General features: G+C 37.8%; 1 protein-coding gene across 1 annotated transcript in view; it reads left to right on the top strand.

Moving 5' to 3' along the window:
* DCDC1 (doublecortin domain containing 1) overlaps window positions 1–18,767 on the top strand; it is a 518,812-nt gene that overhangs the window by 287,074 nt on the left and 212,971 nt on the right. The window contains exon 17 of the mRNA XM_023737954.1: window positions 11,850–11,910. Coding sequence (XP_023593722.1) covers window positions 11,850–11,910 — 61 coding nt within the window. The remainder of the gene's footprint in view (window positions 1–11,849; window positions 11,911–18,767) is intronic.

Raw genomic sequence — 18,767 nt, 5'->3', positions numbered from 1 at the left:
AAGAGGAGAGATCTTGGGCAAGGAAGGAGATGATAATTAAACAATCAAAAAACAACAACAAACTGTAGTAAGTTTGACTTTAAAAGTCTCTACTTACAAGAAAGTTTTTTATTTAATCTGGAAAGGAAGAGATGGAATCAAGGAGAAAGGAGAGTGGGTCTTCATGCAAGAAAAAGATTGTTTGCCTTTTTATTAATGCAATTTGCCTTCTTTTGAAAAAAAAAATCTACTGCATGGTGGAAGGAAAGTAGCAGAAAATTTGGAAGACTAGAGGTCTCCTTTACTGTGAAACTACAGTTCCATTTTTGGATAGCAGCAATGACCGAGTTTCTTAGAGCTCACTTCACCTCTGGCTGTATAATTTCAAATATGTTTATCTTTGTCAAAGCATGTGAAGTACCTATGTGGCTTTTTCTTTTTTTTAACACAACTGTATTTTATTACAAATGACAATAAATATTCTTACATGACAGCAACTTCTAAAGACAGAATTTTTCCCTCTTCTCCTAAGTAGTATAACATGATTTTAACAAATGCTATGAATTGAGACATATAATGCTTTTTATAATGCTAAAAATAATAGACCTAGCACTTAAAGTAGCAACCTGACAACTCACAAATTATACTGTAAACATATCATGCCTCATTAGTTCAGTTACTCATATTTTTCTTATTCAATATAGCAAGTGCTTGCACATATTTGTCTTTTTAATATTTTCTCTGGTCATGACTGGGTAAAAGGCAAACCAACAATATCATTACCAAGTGAACCAAACTTCCTCAAAAATCACACACACACACAAAAAAACCCAGATGCTTCTTGCCAAAAGATATTTGGGACATCTTCTTATAGATAAAACAATTAGATGTGTTGGATCTGGCGTTTAGTGTGAAACTGAAACTAATTTCACACACGCTCACACACACACACGCACACACGGAGGTTAGATTGTAGAGGTTAAAAGTGTTGACCCACAGATTTTGTTTGCACATAATTACAATTTTTAAAAACTAGTTGCGAGCCTATTGCAATAGGGAGCTTTCACACAAAATAATTACAGATTTCTGGCTTTTCTTGAAAAAAATCAGAAGAATAGACAACACTGGACCTGCATTCTGTCATGACACCAACCAGGCAGGAGCTGAGTGGCAGTCTTTCCCTGTGGCAGCCCTCACACATAGCTCTAGCCTGCTTCATTCATTTCCATGACCTGTTAGGCTCCTAACCAAAAAACCAAACCTGTTGCCATCGAGTTGATTCTGACTCATAGCAGCGCTATAGGACAGAGTAGAACTGCCCCATAGGGTTTCCAAGGAGCAGCTGGTGAATTCGAGCTGCCGACCTTTTGGTTAGCAGCTGTAGCTCTTAACCACTGTGCCACCAGGGCTCCGTCAGGCACTTTAATTTGGAACCTCTATGTGTAGTATCCAGTCTGTCAGTTTGTCATACTGTGGTGGCTTGTGTGTTGTTGTGATGCTGAAAGCTATGCTACTGGTATTTCAAATACCAGCACAATCATCCGTGGTGGACAGATTACAGTCAAGCTTCCAGAGTAAGACAGACTAGGAAGAAAGAACTGGCGATCTACTTGTGAAAATTAGCTATTGAAAACCTTAGGGATCACATCAGTACATTGTCTGACTTGCTTGATTTGGACACATCATCGTGAGGGGTTAATTATTGGAGGAGGACCTCATGTTTGGTGAAGTAGAGGGCCAGCAAGGGCGAAGGAGACCATTGGTGAGATGTATTGGCACAATAGCTGCAATGATAGACTTGAACATTCCAGTGAGTGTGAGAATGATGCAGGACTGGACAACATTTTGTGTTTTGTTCTGCTGTGCATAAGGTTACCATAAATCAATTGACAACAGCTACCTATCTGTATCTATCTATCTATCTACTTACCTACCTCTCTCTCTCTATCTACGTGGAAATTCGTTGGACTAATGGAACCACCAAAGGATACCTGAATCTACCTATCTTTAGGCAGAATAATTCTTAAATCAGAATGAATATAGGACTAAATTCTCTATGTTATAAACGATGACCCATAAAAGAAGTTTCAGACTCTTATGGAACCCTGTCTAATTTTAAATAATCTTCACTGTTTTCCTTATTTCAATCTTAATGTTATCAGTTATAGTTTTTTGCGTTTACTTTTTTTCTTCCACTTAAATTTTGCTGGAAATGGAGAGATAACTGACCAGCATTTACCAAAGTAGTTTAAAAACACTGTTTTTAAGGACACCATTAAATATGATCTAACAAGTGTAGCTGTGTAATGCTAGGCTCTAGTTGTTGTTGTTGTTAGTCGATTCTGACTCATGGTGACCACGTGAGCAGAGTAGAACTGATCCATAGAGTTTTCAAGCCTATGACATTTTAGAAGCAGATCACTATGCCTGACTTCCAAGGTGTCTCTGGGTGGGTTTGAACTGCCAACCTTTCTACTCATAGTTGAGCACTTAAACTTTTTTGTCACCCAGGGACTGCTGGGGTGCTAATAGCAGATAGAAAAACAGACAGATGAACAGACAGCACATCACTAGGTAATCAGATTGAAAAGTGTCTCCTTGGCCAAGTCGTGAAGTTTGGGAAGCTAAGAGTTAGAGTCAAGCACTGTGACAGTCTCTAGCAAGCACAAAATGAACTTTGACCCAAATATTTTCAAGTATGCAGTGCAGAAAAGACTTCTTTGCCTTGAGCTGAACTTTTAAATAATATACAAAACAAAACAAAACAAACAACAACAACAAAAAAAAAACAAGCCAAACCCATTGCTGTCAAGTCGATTATGACTCATGGCAACTCCACGTGTTACAGAGTAGAACTGGGCTCCATAAGGTTTTCTTGGCTGTAATTTTTATGGAAATAGATCACCAGGCCTTTCTTCCATGGCACCACTGGGTGGATTCAAACTTCCAAACTCTCGGTTTGTAGTCAAGTGCAAACCATTTGGCCACCCAGGGACCTCTTAGTAATAAACACACAGAGAAATTAGAAATATCAGTAACAGTAGAAAACTGACAATGAGTAATTTCACAGTATGTGGATTGATGAGTGAAACTTATCTTTGTTCTTACTATTATCAGCGTTATGGAAGGGAAATCCCAATTTTCCAGTACTCTATATGGATCCTACTTTCAGTTCAGGTAGGATTGGAAGATCCCAGAGCCATTTGAGGCTGTCTGGGAAAATAAATTTCTGATCTATGTAGTTTTCTTCAAACTGAATCATGGCCATGGGTTGCCTCCTTTCTCCTACCCTCTGATAAATATTTCAAAGCATGTGTGTGTGTACATATATTGATTTTTTGCATTTATGGGTATAAGTATATGCTCAGTGGGATTACAATTAGCAAGCTTCCCAGGGCAGATGGTCCTTAGTCCCCTCACGTGTGAAATGAGGGCATGAGATTAAATTGTCTCAGGAGTCATATGCTCTCAGAAAAAGAAAGCATTTTAAATACTGCTCCTTTAATAGTAATAATAGTATTTGTACCAGCTGCCCCTTGGGAACCCTATGGGACAGTTCTACTCTGCCCTATAGAGTTGCTATGCATCAGAATTGAATCAACGGCAACAGGTATGGTTTTTGTTTTTGTTTTTTTCTTTTGTTTAGTTGTTGTTGTTCCAAGAATGAACAAATCTGCCTTGGAAAAAGTATAGCCAGAATGCTCCTTAGAAGCAAAGATGGCAAGACTACATCTCACGTACTTTGAACATGTTGTCAGGAGGGATGAGTCCCTGGAGAAAGACATCATGCTTGGTAAAGTAGAGGGTCAGCGAAAAAGAGGAAGACCCTCAATGAGATGGGTTGACATGGTGACTGCAACAGTGGGCTCAAGCATAACAACCATTGTGAGGATGGTGCAGGACTGGGCACTGTTTCATTCTATTGTACATAGGGTCGCTATGAGTCAGAACTGACTCGAGGGTGCTTAACAACAACAAAAACAATGATAAAGGAGCTCTGGTGACACAATGGTTAAGCGCTCAACTGCTAACTGAACAGTGGCGCTTTGAACCCACCAGCTACTCTGCTGGAGAAAAGACCTGGCGATGTGCTCCCATAAAGGTTTACAGCCTAGGAAACCCTATGGGGCTGTTCTACTCTGTCCTATAGTGTTGCTGTGAGCCGGAATTGACTCAATGGCACACCACCACCACCAGAACAGTAGTGATAATAATAGTATCATTATTATAAAAAATTCAAGGTCATGAGAGACTACTAAGTGATATACTAAAGGTCATATATCTAGTTAATGGCAGAACCAGGACCCAAACTCAGGTCTCTCAACCTTAGTCTAGAACATGTCATTGGACTTTTTATTTTGGATGGCTTTGATTCTTGAATGGAACACAGCTCCTTCATTTTTCCCTCCTCCCCTCATTGGTGGTGTTGCTGTTGGTTAATTTTTCAATTTTATTTGTGTTTCTTTTAAAAAAAATATTTGCAGCCTGTTGCTTGTTGACCAGGAAGAGGAAAGTTTATGACATCATTCTCTAAATCAGCCCATATGAGCATCATTGCATATTGGGTCTAAAGTTGATTTATTTACATATAAAATGCCTTTCAAAATTAACAGATGCACTTTTTTAAAACTGTGCTTTAGGTGAAAGTTTACAGAGCAAATTAGTTTTCCATTCAATAATTTATACACAAAGTATTCCATGACATTGTTTGTTATCCCCACAACGTGTCAGCACTCTCCCCATTTCCACCCTGAATTCCGCGTTTCTGTTTGTCTGGTTTTCTTGCCCCTTCCTGCCTTCTCATCTTTGCTTTCGGGCAAATGTTGCCCTTCTGGTCTCATATAGTTGATTGTTCTATGGAGCACTTTCCTCATGGGTGTTATTGTTTATTTTATAGGCCTGTCTGTTATTTGGCTGACAGGTGATCTCCAGGAGTGGCTTCAGATCCAAGTTAGAAGGGTAGCTAAGGGCCATAGTCTCAAGGGTTCCTCCAGTCTCTACCAAACCAGTAAATCTGCTCTTTTTTATGAATTTGGATTTTGTTCTACATTTTTCTTCTGCTCTGTCTGGGACCATCTATTGTGATCATGGTCAGAGCAGTCAGTAGTAGTAGCTGGGCACCATCTAGTTCTTCTGATCTCAGGCTAGTGGACTAATTGCTTCCTTGAGTCTTTGGTTTTCTTCACTGTCCTTTGCTCCAGGGGGAACAGATACACTTTTGATTGTAGGAGTATTATTTTTTAAAGAAGTTAGAATGAAAACCTTCTCATCCTGGTTAACATGGACACTACATGAGAGAGTTTTTTTTTTTTTTTTATAACTGGTAAAATTTAAAGGTAACTGTCATGGATTGAATTGTGTCCCCCAAAAATGTGTGTAGCAACTTGCCTAGGTCATGATTCCCAGTATTGTATGATTGTGTTATCTGATGTGATTTCCTCATGTGTTGTAAACTCTACCACTACGATGAGATTATATGTGATCTCCTCATGTGTTGTAAATTCTATCACTGTGATGAGTTTATACTGATGGGGTTGGCAAGATTAGTGTCTTAATGCAATCTCTTTTGAGATATAAAAGAGAGAAGCGAGCAGAGATACATGGGAACCTCATACCACCAACAAAGCAGTGCTGAGAGTAGAGCGCGTCCTTTGGACCTGAGGTTCCTGCGCAGAGAAGCTCCCAGACCAAAGGAAGACTGATGACATGGACTTTCCTCCAGAGCTGATGGAGAAAGTGTTCCCCTGGAGCTGATGCCCTGAATTTGGACTTGTAGCCTACTGGACTGTGAGAGAAAAAATTTCTCTTTGTAAAGCCATCCACTTGTGGTACTTCTGTTAGAGCAGCACCAGATGACTGAGACAGTAACATTTATGGCTATAACTAGATTTCCAATAAGATTATATGAGCAAGTTCTCAGGTCTTATAGATGATATAAAACTACATGTTTTTAGTATTATTTCTCAGGCTTGAACAGAATCAAAGCTGTGATAAAATTTGGCAAATACTGGGAAATTTATACTTCTTTAGAAGCATTTCTTATGTGATTAACCAAGGTATAATTTCTGTTCTTTAGCCAACCATGAAAAAGATTTTTTGAATCTCCTAAACTGGCGTATATTAAATTTGAAACATTTCTTCATGGTGGCCCTGTTTTTAATTTTTAGAGTAGTACCATCTTGACATTTTATTCACATACCTACTTATTCAAAGATATCTTCAACCTCATATATTATGTTAGGCACTGTGATTAATATCAAGGACGCATGTGGTCTCTGCCCTTACATACTTGCCAATCTGGTGGACATTTCTTCTGTAATACTGGTCTTGGGAAAAGATGCTATAAATTCAGAAAGTCAAAACTGAAATAGATATAATTTATGTTTGTATAATCTTGTTTATTCTCAAGTCAAAAATGTAATCCAATTAAAGGACAAAATTCTGAATTTTATGGATTTTGACAGCTAGCATCAGTATATTGATTACTAGTTGCAGATATCTTACACTTTGAAGAACGATCACTTTCTGTTTTATTTATCTTGAAGAAATAAGCTCATAATAATTTATGAAACAGGAGGAATTGCCCGTAAGAAAGTTGCACTGAGTTATAACCCTTACACATTAAAATGATCTAAATTTTATCACAATCCAATACATTTCTATCCAAACATTATAGCAATCATTCTTTTTTGTTTTTTTTTTAAGAAGTATAGTTTTAAGCTTGGAATTGACAGCCTTAAAGAACAACAATGTTGTTTTTGTTATTTCTTCATTCAGTGATTGAAATACGAGCTTTCTCAGTACTCAAGAGAATTTGCAATAGGATAAAACTATTTGGTGATTATTTTAACACAATTGTATAAAATCATTTGTGTTCATGTCAAAGTGTTTCAAATCATTAAGATTATGTGTCAAATTATAGTCAGTGAGTCTGAAATTTTGATTTCATTTTCAATCTTCAAGTTGTACAAAGTAATTTGTGTTATAGTTTTCCAACCCAGTTGGGAAGATACTGAGCTGAAAGTCACTCTGGGTGCTAGTAACTATTACTCGCTAGATCTGTGATTTTGACCAACTCACTGCACCTCTCTGTATCTCATTGTATTCATCTGTGAAGTGGAAACTGGACCATGATAACCACTCAATTCCCTTCAAATTCTGACAAACAATGGGAATTATTATCACAATCATAAATTTTAGTTCTGGATCCCAAGTCAAAATCTGAAAATCTTCTCTTTCCCTTTATTAATTACAAAATAAAAAGATCTCCAGAAGGATTATCTCCCCCAATACCTGCTTCGCCACACCCAATGTAGACATTGTTTGAGCAGCGGTTAAGTTTTGTTTACAGCCTGATAATGGAATTCTTAGCTTAAGGATCAGTTATACCTAGAAGGATGTTTCATAAAAATTTTTACTTCAACACTTTTCATTTTTTCTCATGCCTCCACTCCCCTCTCCTCCATATAACATCATTTTCTTTTAATAGAGCCATCTTATTCACCTAAATTTGACATCTGAGACTTATCCCCCACGTGTCTGTCAGTTTGTCATACTGTGGGTGCTTGCGTGATTGCTGTGATGCTGAAAGCTATGCCACCGGTATTCAGACACCATGGTGGACAGGCTTCAGCTGAGCTTCCAGACTAAGACAGACTAGGAAGAAGGACCTGGCAGTCTACTTCCAAAAAGAATTAACCAGTGAAAACCTTTTAAATAGCAGTGGATCATTGTCTGATATAGTGCCAGAAGATGAGCCCATCACGTTTGAAGGCACTCAAAAGATGACTGGGGAGGAGCTGCCTCCTCAAAGTAGAGTGGACCTTAATGATGTGGATGGAGTCAGGCTTTCAGGACTTTCATTTGCTGATGTTGCACGACTCAAAAGAAGAAACAGCTGCAGCCATCCATTAATAACTGGAACCTGGAATGTAGGAAGTACGAATCTAGGAAAATTGAAAAGCATCAAAAATGAAATGGAACGCATAAACATTGATATCCTAGGCATTAGTGAGCTGAAATGGACTGGTACTGGCCATTTTGAATCAGACAATCATATGGTCTCCTATGCCAGGAATGACAACTTGAAGAGGAATGGCGTTGCATTCATCGTCACAAAGAACATTTCAAGATGTATCCTGAAGTACAATGCTGTCAGTGATAGGATAATATCCATACACCTACAAGGAAGACCAGTTAATAAGACTATTATTCAAATTTACCCACCAATCACTAAGGCCAAAGATGAAGAAACTGAAGTTTTCTACCAGCTCCTGCAGTCTGAAATTGATCGAACATGCAATCAGGATGCATTGATAATTACTGGTGATTGGAATGTGAAAGTTGGAAACAAAGAAGAAGGATCGATATTTGGAAAATATGGCCCTGGTGATAGAAATGATGCTGGAGATCTCATGATGGAATTTTGCAAGACCAACAACTTCTTCATTGCAAATACCTTTTTTCACCAAAATAAACGGCGGCTATACACATGGACCTTGCCAGATGGAATACACAGGAATCAAATCGACTACATCTGTGGGAAGAGACAATGGAAAAGCTCAATATCATCAGTCAGAACAAGACCAGGGGCTGACTGCAGAATGGACCATCAATTGCTCATATGCAAGTTCAAGTTGCAACTGAAGAAAATTAGAACAAGTCCACAAGAGCCAAAGTACGACCTTGAGTATATCCCACCTGAATTTAGAGACCATCTCAAGAATAGATTTGACGTGTTGAGCACTAATGACTGAAGACCAGATGAGTTGTGGAATGACATCAAGGATGTTATACATGAAGAAAAGCAAGAGGTCATTAAAAAGACAGAAAAGAAAGAAAAGACCAAAATGGATGTCAGAAGAGACTCTGAAAATTGCTCTTGAACATCAAGTAGCTAAAGCAAAAGGAAGAAATGATGAAGTAAAAAAACTGAACGGAAGATTTTAAAGGGCAGCTTGAGAGGACAAAGTAAAGTATTATAATGACATGTGCAAAGAGCTGGAGATAGAAAAACAAAAGGGAAGAACACGCTCGGCATTTCTCAAGCTGAAAGAACTGAAGAAAAACAAGCCTCGAGTTGCAATATTGAAGCATTCTAAGGGGAAAATATTAAACAATGCAGGAAGCATCAAAAGAAGATGGAAGGAATACACACAGTCATTACAACAAAAAGAATTGGTCGATGTTCAACCATTTCAGGAGGTAGCACATGATCAGGAACCGATGGTACTGAAGGAAGAAGTCCAAGCTGCACTGAAGGCATTGGCCAAAAACAAGGCTCCAGGAATTGACGGAATATCAATTGACATGTTTCAGCAAACGGAAGCAGCACTGCAAATGCTCACTTGTCTATGCCAAGAAATTTGGAAGACAGCTACCTGGCCAACCTACTGGAAGAGATCCATATTTATGCCTACGCCCAAGAAAGGTGATCCAACCAAATGCGGAAATTATCGAACAATATCGCTAATATCACACGCAAGTAAAGTTTTGCTGAAGGTCATTCAAAAATGGTTGCAGCAGTATATTGACAGGGAACTGCCAGAAATTCAGGCCGGATTCAGAAGAGCCGTGGAACCAAGGATATCCTTGCTGATGTCAGATGGATCCTAGCTGAAAGCAGAGAATACCATAAAGATGTTCACATGTGTTTTATTGACTATGCAAAGACATTTGACTGTCTGTATCATAAAAAATTATGGATAACATTGCAAAGAATGGGAATTCCATAACACTTAATTGTCCTCATGAGGAACCTGTACATAGATCAAGAGGCAGTTGTTCAAATAGAACAAGGGGATACTGTGTGGTTTAAAGTCAGGAAAAGTGTGTGTCAGCGTTGTATCCTTTCACCATACCTATTCAGTCTGTATGCTGAGCAAATAATCCAAGAAACTGGACTGCATAAAGAACAGGACATCAGGATTGGAGGAAGACTCATTAACAACCTGCGATATGCACATGCCACAACCTTGCTTGCTGAAAGTGAAGAGGACTTGAAGCACTTACTGATGAAGATCAAAGACCACAGCCTTCAGTATGGATTACACCTCAACATAAAAAAAACAGAAATCTTCACAACTGGACGAATAAGCAACATCATGATAAATGGAGAAAAGATTGAAGTTGTCAAGTATTTCATTTCACTTGGATCCACAGTCAACGCTCATGGTAGCAGCAGTCAAGAAATCAAAAGACCCATTGCATTGGGTAAATCTGCTGCAAAAGATCTCTTTAAAGTGTTGAAAAGCAAAGATGTCACCTTGAAGACTAAGGTGTGCCTGACCCAAGCCATGCTATTTTCGATCGCATCATAGGCATGCGAAAACTAGACAATGAATAAGGAAGACTGAAGGATAATTGATGCCTTTGAATTCTGGTGTTGGCAAAGAATATTGAATATAACATGGACTGCCAAAAAAACAAACAAATCTGTCTTGGAAGAAGTACAACCAGAATGCTCCTTAGAAGCAAGGATGGCAAGACTGTGTCTTACATACTTAGGACATGTTATCAGAAGGGATCAGTCCCTGGAGAAAGACCTCATCCTTGGTAAAGTACAGGGTCAGCAAAAAAGAGGAAGACCCTCAACAAGATGGATTGACACAGTGGCTGCAACAATTGGCTCAAGCATAACAACGATTGTGAGGATGGCTCCGGACCAGGCAGTGTTTAGTTCTGTAGTACATAGTTTCCCTATGAGTCAGAGTGGACTGGAGGACACCAAACAACAACAATGCTTTCTAACCCCCACACCATCTATTCAGTAAATTGAATTAATTCTAACAAATCAATTCTCTTTTTATAATATTTAAAAAATCTAGACCTTTCTTATCCCACCCTGACCCCCTCATCTCATTACCCTAGTGCCGTGTTCCCCAAAGTTTGGTCCATAGACCACATATGCTAAATCCCCCAGATTTCTCTCCTGTAATTAGAATCACTTACAGTCCCTGTTTGTGGGGGTCCAGATCTTCAGAGTAAAAATCTTTGAGGATAGGGGTCTGTTTGGAGACCTACATCGATCACCCATGTCAACTTTCTCAAGAATTCTTCACCTTCTCTCCTATAGACTCGTTGTGCGTGAAAGGCTAATGCAATACTGAACCACTTTTAGGACTGCTGCCTTTACAAGTTCTGCCCAGATCATATAGCACTTTGTTTTAAAAAAGAGCATTACCTGACACCCCTTGTTCTCAACCTTTGATATTTCTGCCAAAACTCAGGCAGTAGGAAAAGTCTTGTTTAACTTCCTGTTACACTTAGTTTAATTCCTTTTGTCCTACCTTTATAAAATTTCTAAATATTAATGAATACATGATTAGTTAATTTAGGCATGATTAGCTTCATCACATTGTAGTTTTTCTTTCTTACTCAGACTTAGCTAAAAAAAAATATATTTCCTAAGAAAATTCTCTGGTTGTTTCAGAAGCAGTTGCTTGAGGTTCCTAATCTTCCATGGTAACTTTTTTCCATCCCATCCTCTTAATCTTTATACTTAATTAAACCCTTTTCTTCATGTTTCATTGAAGATCTTTTTGGAGGGGTGCATTTCTATAACATTAAATTGATTCTGTTTATTCTCTAAAACTCTTAATCACCATTGCCATTGGTAATACACACACAGACACACAGGAGAGAGAGGAAGAAACACAACATTTTGGGTACCAGATTATTGTAGCAGAGAAATTGGTTGTCTTTGGGAAGACTTTAGCTGCTGAGGTGGCAGCGATGATGGCAGAATCCTTGCTAAAGGGTGGGCAGAACTCCTGCCGGGCAATATGGACAATGATCATTTTATTTGAAACCTACAACACATTTCTGTGTAGAGAAAAGGTGTCAATCTTTAAATTACATTTTCATTACAGACATAAAGGAGATGATTCTCAGAAGTGGGTGTTTGGAACGGACGGCTGCATTTATTCTAAGGTAAGGATTTTAAAAGCCACAGCTTTTATTACTAAGTTCTTCTGTTCCCATATTCTTGTAAAGTACAGTGTCTATTGCTGAGAGCAAGAAATGCTTTATCTGCACAAATGATTACACTCTTGTACTTAGAAGTTTAGAATTTACCTTAACTCAATACATTCTTTCAAGGTTTTGTTCGATTTTAAAAGCCAAAAATAAAATTTCCCTTTTCATTGCTATGATACTACCCAACATTTCAGGGTGTCATTTTCCTTACACATTAAAATAAGGAGATTTACATTTTGGAAAACTGGCAGTGAGTACTAAAGCTGAACATGTCTGTACAGCCCAGCAATTTCCCTATCAGTTATATGCCCAACAGAAATGCTTATATATCTTAAAGAAAAGATATTTGCTACAATGGTAAAACAGCACTAATTGTAGTGGGCTCAGTGTGGGAATTACTCAAATGCTTATCAACGGTAGAATGGATAAGTAAATAGTGGCATGCATTTATTCAATGGGATATTATAGGCAGGAATTAGCAAGCTTCTTCTGTAAAATGGTCAAAGAGTAAATATTTTGGGCTTTGCAGGCCACACAATCTCTGCCACAAGTTCTCAACTCTGCATTTGTAATGTGAACACAACCATAGAAAATATAAACAAACAGGCGTGGCTGTGTTTCAATAAAACTTTATTTACAGAAACTGGTGGTCAGCCAGATCTGGCTCATGGGCCATAGTTTTCCAACCTTGCTATACAGCAATACAAATGAATGAACTGCAACTACACGTACCAATTTATATGAATCTCACAAACATAATGGTGAACAAAAGAAACCAGATGCAAAATAATATACATTGTGTGATTCTAGTTATTTAAAATTTGATACCAGATGAAACAACGGATCTATTGCATTAGAAGTCAAGAGAGTGTTTATGCCTGAAGGGGGTTGATGACTGAAAGGGGCCATGAAGAGTGCTTCTGGTGTGCTGTGATATTCTTTTTCTTGATCTAGATGCTTAGTTATCCAGGTATTCACTTTGTGAAAAGGCATCAAATTGTACACTTGTGATTTGTGCACACTTCTGTATGTATATTTTGTTTCAATAAAAAGTTTAATAAAATGAGGAAATTTGCCTTGGGTTCTCAGAATTTCCTTCCTGCTCTATGATTCCAAGCCTAAATGATGTTAATCCATCATTACCAAAAAAAAAACCCATTGCCGTTGAGTCAGTTCTTACTCATAGTGACCCTATATATATATTTTTGTTTTAATCAGTCATTGATATTTAAGAAAGGCAAAAATTCGATTCATTATTTGTTAGTGTCTGTCTTCAGAATCCCACCATCATAGTCCCAGAGATGCCAAGTTATTTAGATGCCGGAGATTGGAAATACATGATATGCCAGTTATCAGTTTGTTGCTTCTCAGCTCCAAGAATACCCTTCGTTGTCTGCTCTTTTATAATTGAGCTGAACTCGATAAATACTCTGTCTTGCCAGATGACACAATGTTAAGCTTTGTTGGTAGAAAGAGGTAGGAGGGGGTCCTGGAGGAGGAACGGGTTTGTCTTCCTGGTTCTAGTGTAGCTTTCTTGTCAGGCTTCTAGAGTGACTGTAGGTTTTCTACAGTGCCCAGTAGCCAGCAGCATATGGCACCTTACCTTGGGTAGCTTTCCCTGGCACTAGCCTTGGATGGCTTCACAGCAGAGTGTTACCACTGGCACCTCTCCTTTTTGTGAGTGGTTTCCTCCAGCATACCCCTGTTGGGTGGCTTCTTAGTGAAGTGCCATTATCAGGGCACCTCCTTGTGCTTCCTTCAGCATATCTTCCTGTAGATGGCTTCAACTGGCATTCCCAAAATGGGTTTCCAGTGAATCTCACTGGTGAGCACCTCAGGCACTTCTTCAACATCAATGAGCCACACTTTAACCGTTTTCAATGAGGTCTGGATTTTGCCCCTGGGGCAGTCCCCTTCGTTTGGTGCTTTATCTCAGGCCTATTGGTAGTGGCTGCTTCCTATATCCGATGTTTCTATATCCTTTGGAATTACGTTTAACTCTTTCTAGCCAATTCCCTGTTACTGCAGTCCCGTTAATCAATGTTTATAACTCTTTCATTACCATTGGCATAAACGGTATGCCAGCCACTGGACCTCAGAGGTAAGACGTTATTCCAGTTCTGATGCATTTAGCATCAAGGTGGGTCCCTTTTGAAATGTGTGAAGCTCAGCAGACCTGAGTTGGAGCCTCATTGTTGTGTAGATTGAGCATTCTGTTAGGTGATGCTTCCTGGATATGTTAGCTTTGTAAACTTTTTCCTTTTTTTCCATTATTTCTGTGAGATAAAGCTTGAAAGCATAATTATGGCTTTCCTGTGTGATAGTTAGGGAGCCCTGAGGGGTTTATTTTGGTTTTTCTGTCACATTTGGAATACCAGAGATTGCCCATGTAACCTAATGGAAAGGTGCCTGTAAACTACTTATCTAGCTCTCACTGGTTATATTGTCATACCACAAATCTGTGGCACCAGAGTGCCACTCGCCTCATTGGTGGCTTGTATTACTAGATCATATTTCTCAAAATCCATATTACCAACCAAAAATTTGAACACTCAGTAAGCATGCATTCCAATTCTGAAAACACATGCCATCCCCCCCACCTCCCAAAAAAATTGAGGAGAAAAAATGTAGTAATGAAGGGGTTATATTAAGTTTTTCCTGTTCAAATTACTAGGTGGTTTCTGTCTCCTTGTTGGACTCTGACAGATGCACATGATAACTTGGTTTCTCTACTGCTCTAGAATTCCATAGTTGAACTGTTATTCCATGATAACCAGCATCATTTTAAAAGTTTGAAGAGTTTGGTATTTAAATTAAAAAAATGTATCATAATAACATTTCCCTTAGCAGTTATTTGTAGTTACACTGGCTGGAATCCCAACCCCATTCCCTAACTCAATGAGAACTATACACCTTTAGTTCTGCTCCTGACTAGGCAGGAAACTTGACACAGCCATCAAAGGTGAAAGCATTTTTAAAATTACCTTTATCTAATTTCACTCTGAGACTCACTCCAACTTTCCCCTCATTCCATATCTGATCTCTACCATATTCTTGAGCCAGAGTGAGGCTCCAGGTTGGTGGAGTCACAGAAAGAGCAAACCTTGTACATCTTGCTAAAAATGAAAAGTAAGAATTTTGAGACTCTACCAAAATACCCTTTCAGCCATTTGAGTGAACCTACTCTTGATGACTTCATTCTGAAACATACCTGAAAACAGCTGACTCCTGTTACCCAGGAGCATAAATCCATCTGATGCAAGTCTTACCCTTCCCACCAAGAAGAGCAGGACCATGATCAAATGTATTTGCCTCATAGCTTCTTTCTTCTCCCAAAATTCAGGTGCCCAAATATCCACTTCTATTCCTCTGTCCTCTTCACCTCTCTTTTTCTCCAAAATTCTCAATTTATAATTTTCTAATGTTTCCTAACAGTATTATTGCTATGCAGTAAATGATGCATACTTTCATGTTTCAAACACAAATTACCTTTAAGAGGTTTTGATTCTAAAACTTCTAAAGTTCTATTCCCAAACAAAATTGCTAATTTTAAAATTTTAGTTATTCTACAACCAGAGAATGAAACTATTTATTAATGAGGCATCACATTCTTTTAGAGGTTTAGAAATGTTGATTAGATATAAATTTAGTCATGTCCAAAACTGTATCCATTTAGTTAAGGATAAAATGGAGGATAATTTGATCATTATTTGCAGCTGTATCACAATGGAAGTCATGTCATTTATTTTAAAAGAGAATTACTCATTTAGAATATTAATAACTAACTTGGCTTCAACACTTATTAGCTGTGTGGCCTTAGGTAAGTCATTTAACCTTTCCAAGTTTCACATTCTTCAACTACAAAATGGAGATGTTAATACCAGCATTTAAAATATTTCGCACAAATCCTGGTCTATAATAGCAGATAGATACTTTCTAGCTAATAATGATAATAATAATGAACATATTTTACATACGTTTATTGCATATTATGTCATTTTTACTTGGATAAGTTTTTTTTTTGCTTTTGTTTTTAAAGTAAACCATTCATTTGCAAAAAGATACATGAGGTTCGATTACTTTCTGTACACAATTCACCACTTTCAACTAAATTAAAGATTTAAATTTAAACATGGAAACATCAGATACCTAGAAGAAAGAATGGATCAGATTTATCTAACCCAGGGTAGAGGTGGGTTAGATGTCTCTATAAGCATGTAAACAAACACAGAATCCACGAAGAAAAAGACTAATGACTTTGGCTATATAAAAAATTTAAAACTCCTAAATCTGAAACAGCTTAAGCAAAAGTAATTAACAAATAGGAAAAATATTTGCAATATAAGTGTCAGACAGTGAGTTAATATCTTAATATGTAATAAACCTTCTATATCAATAGAAAAAGGGTGAACACTTCATAGAAAAATAGGCAAAGGGTATGAAGATATATAAAAGAAAAATTAAAAGTGCCAAACCAAATAATAAGTTCAGCCTCATTAGAAATTAAATAAATGTGAGACGAGACAGTATTTTCTCCCAATTAAGTATGCACAGATAAAACATCAAGAATACCCAATGTTAATGAAGTATGGGGAACAAACATACTCATTTTCTGTTCGTAGTAATTATTTATTGCTGTATAACAAATTATCCTAAAATATAGTAGCTTGAAACAACATTTATTATTCGTTAGTTGACAGTGAGTCAGGAATCTGGGAGTGGCTTAGCCGGGTAATTACAACTCAGAGTCTCTCATGAGATTTTAGTGAAGGTGTCAGCTGGGGCTGCAATTGTCTGAGCCTTGACTAGGACTGGAAGATTTGCTTCTAAGGACACTTACGTTGCTCTTGCCCATAGGCTTCAATTCCTTGTCACACAGGCTTCTTTATAGGGCTATTCAAAACATGGGTGCCCCCAGAGCTAGTGTTCTAACAGAGCAAGAGAACAAAATGGAAGCTTCAGTGTCTTTTATAACCTAATCTCAGAAGTGACATAACATCACTTCTGCAATATTTACATAGACCTAAGTTGGTATAATGTGGGAGGGTATTATACAAGTGTATAAATGCCAGGAGGCAGGGAACATCAGGGGCCATCTTGGAGGCAGGTATAATGCTTATGTGGGTCAGTTTGGCAGCATTTATCAAAATCCTTAAAAATGCATATTCCTTTTGATCTAGAAATTCCACTTATAGCAACTTAACCCCAAGGAATTAATTAAGGGTATACACAATAATATATCTTTAAGGATGTTCATTATAGCATTGTTTATAAAGTGAAAATTAAAAACAGTTTAAATAATCAACAGCAGGACTGTATAAATACATTACCATACATCTTTATTATGGATATTACATGTTGGCATTACAAATAATGTGGAAGAACTTACGATGACAGAGAAAAATGCTAATACTATTTGTTGAGAAAAATCAGGTAAGAAAATGATATTATTCATATTTTATCAAAGAAAGATATTTGTATAGAAGTAAAACTAGAAGTTTACACATTAAATATAAATGGCATTGGGAGGATGGGTAATTATTTCCTATGAGTTTTTCTTTATTTTCTATTTTCTACAATAAGCCTTTATAATTAGGGGGAAAAAAGATACTTAAAAAATATATTTGATCATTGCACTAAGAGGAGGTAGAGTATTCTAAGTTTAAATCATTTCAGGTGAGATTCTGCTGACCTGCCCCCTCTGCTTCCCCTGAGGAAATAAACATTCTTCTGGAGTCCCATGTTAGGCCAAGTATGTGGCCTTTCTAATGGAGGAAACATTTTGAGGTGACGAAGATGATTCTTAGCTCCATTGTGGGGGGGAATCTCAAAAATGGATCCAAAAGAAAACCAAACCCGTTGCCACTGAGTCGATTCCGACTCATAGCAACCCCCCACCTTTATTTTATTTTTTTTTTTAGCAATCAAAGCGTTTCCATTGTATCCTAAGGACACTTATGTTGCTATTGCCCAGTTCCTTGCCACACTTGATTCCTAGAGGTCACAGAACAAAAAGGTGCACAGACCAAATTAAACTGCTCAAACCACAATTTATTAAATCAATTTAAAACACACAGCAAAATGTATGGAGAGAGAAATGGACTAGGTTAACACACTTAGGATAAGGTGCAAGTGTGTTGAAAGGCTGCATTACCTGAATCTTGTTCCACAGTATTTACATATCCTTTCTCTCCTTCTGTGCTGCATCACCCTTCCCTGCTGATAATGTGTGTGCAAGGACCAGAGATGAAGTTTGAGCAAAGAGGTCTAACAGACGGCAGGTTCCTGGGTCAATGATACACACTTGCCCCATGAGAGACCCGGAGGGCAAGTATTCTTGGCTAATAGCTGTGCTCCCCAGTTAACCTGATGAGCAGTCATGAGATTTTATCTGGCAGAGGATACATGGATCCTCAGTGAGAATCAGCAGTGGGTGGCCAATCTAAGGTCTAATTATTATTGTGTGACTCATGAGTTTCATTTATATTTAAATGTGTCGATTCTGACTCATGGTGGCCCATGTGTATCAGAGTAGAACTGTACTCCATAGGATTTCAATGGCTGATTTTTCAGAAGTAGATTGCCAGGCCTTTCTTCCAAGGTACCTCCGGGGAGATTCACTTCCAATCTGTCCATTAGCAGCTGAACACGTTAACTATTTACATCACCCAGCGACTTCCATTCATATTTAGTGTATCATAAATATTTGTTGCCTTGCATGTTGTTTAGTGAATCATGAATATTAAATGCCTATTTTGCCCTTTCATCACTATATATCTATATTCATAAACATGTGCTCTATTTACTTCCTG

This window comes from Trichechus manatus, unplaced genomic scaffold (assembly GCF_000243295.1).
Source record: "Trichechus manatus latirostris isolate Lorelei unplaced genomic scaffold, TriManLat1.0 scaffold00006, whole genome shotgun sequence".
NCBI lineage: Eukaryota > Metazoa > Chordata > Mammalia > Sirenia > Trichechidae > Trichechus > Trichechus manatus.
This window is presented reverse-complemented; position numbering and strand designations above follow the sequence as displayed.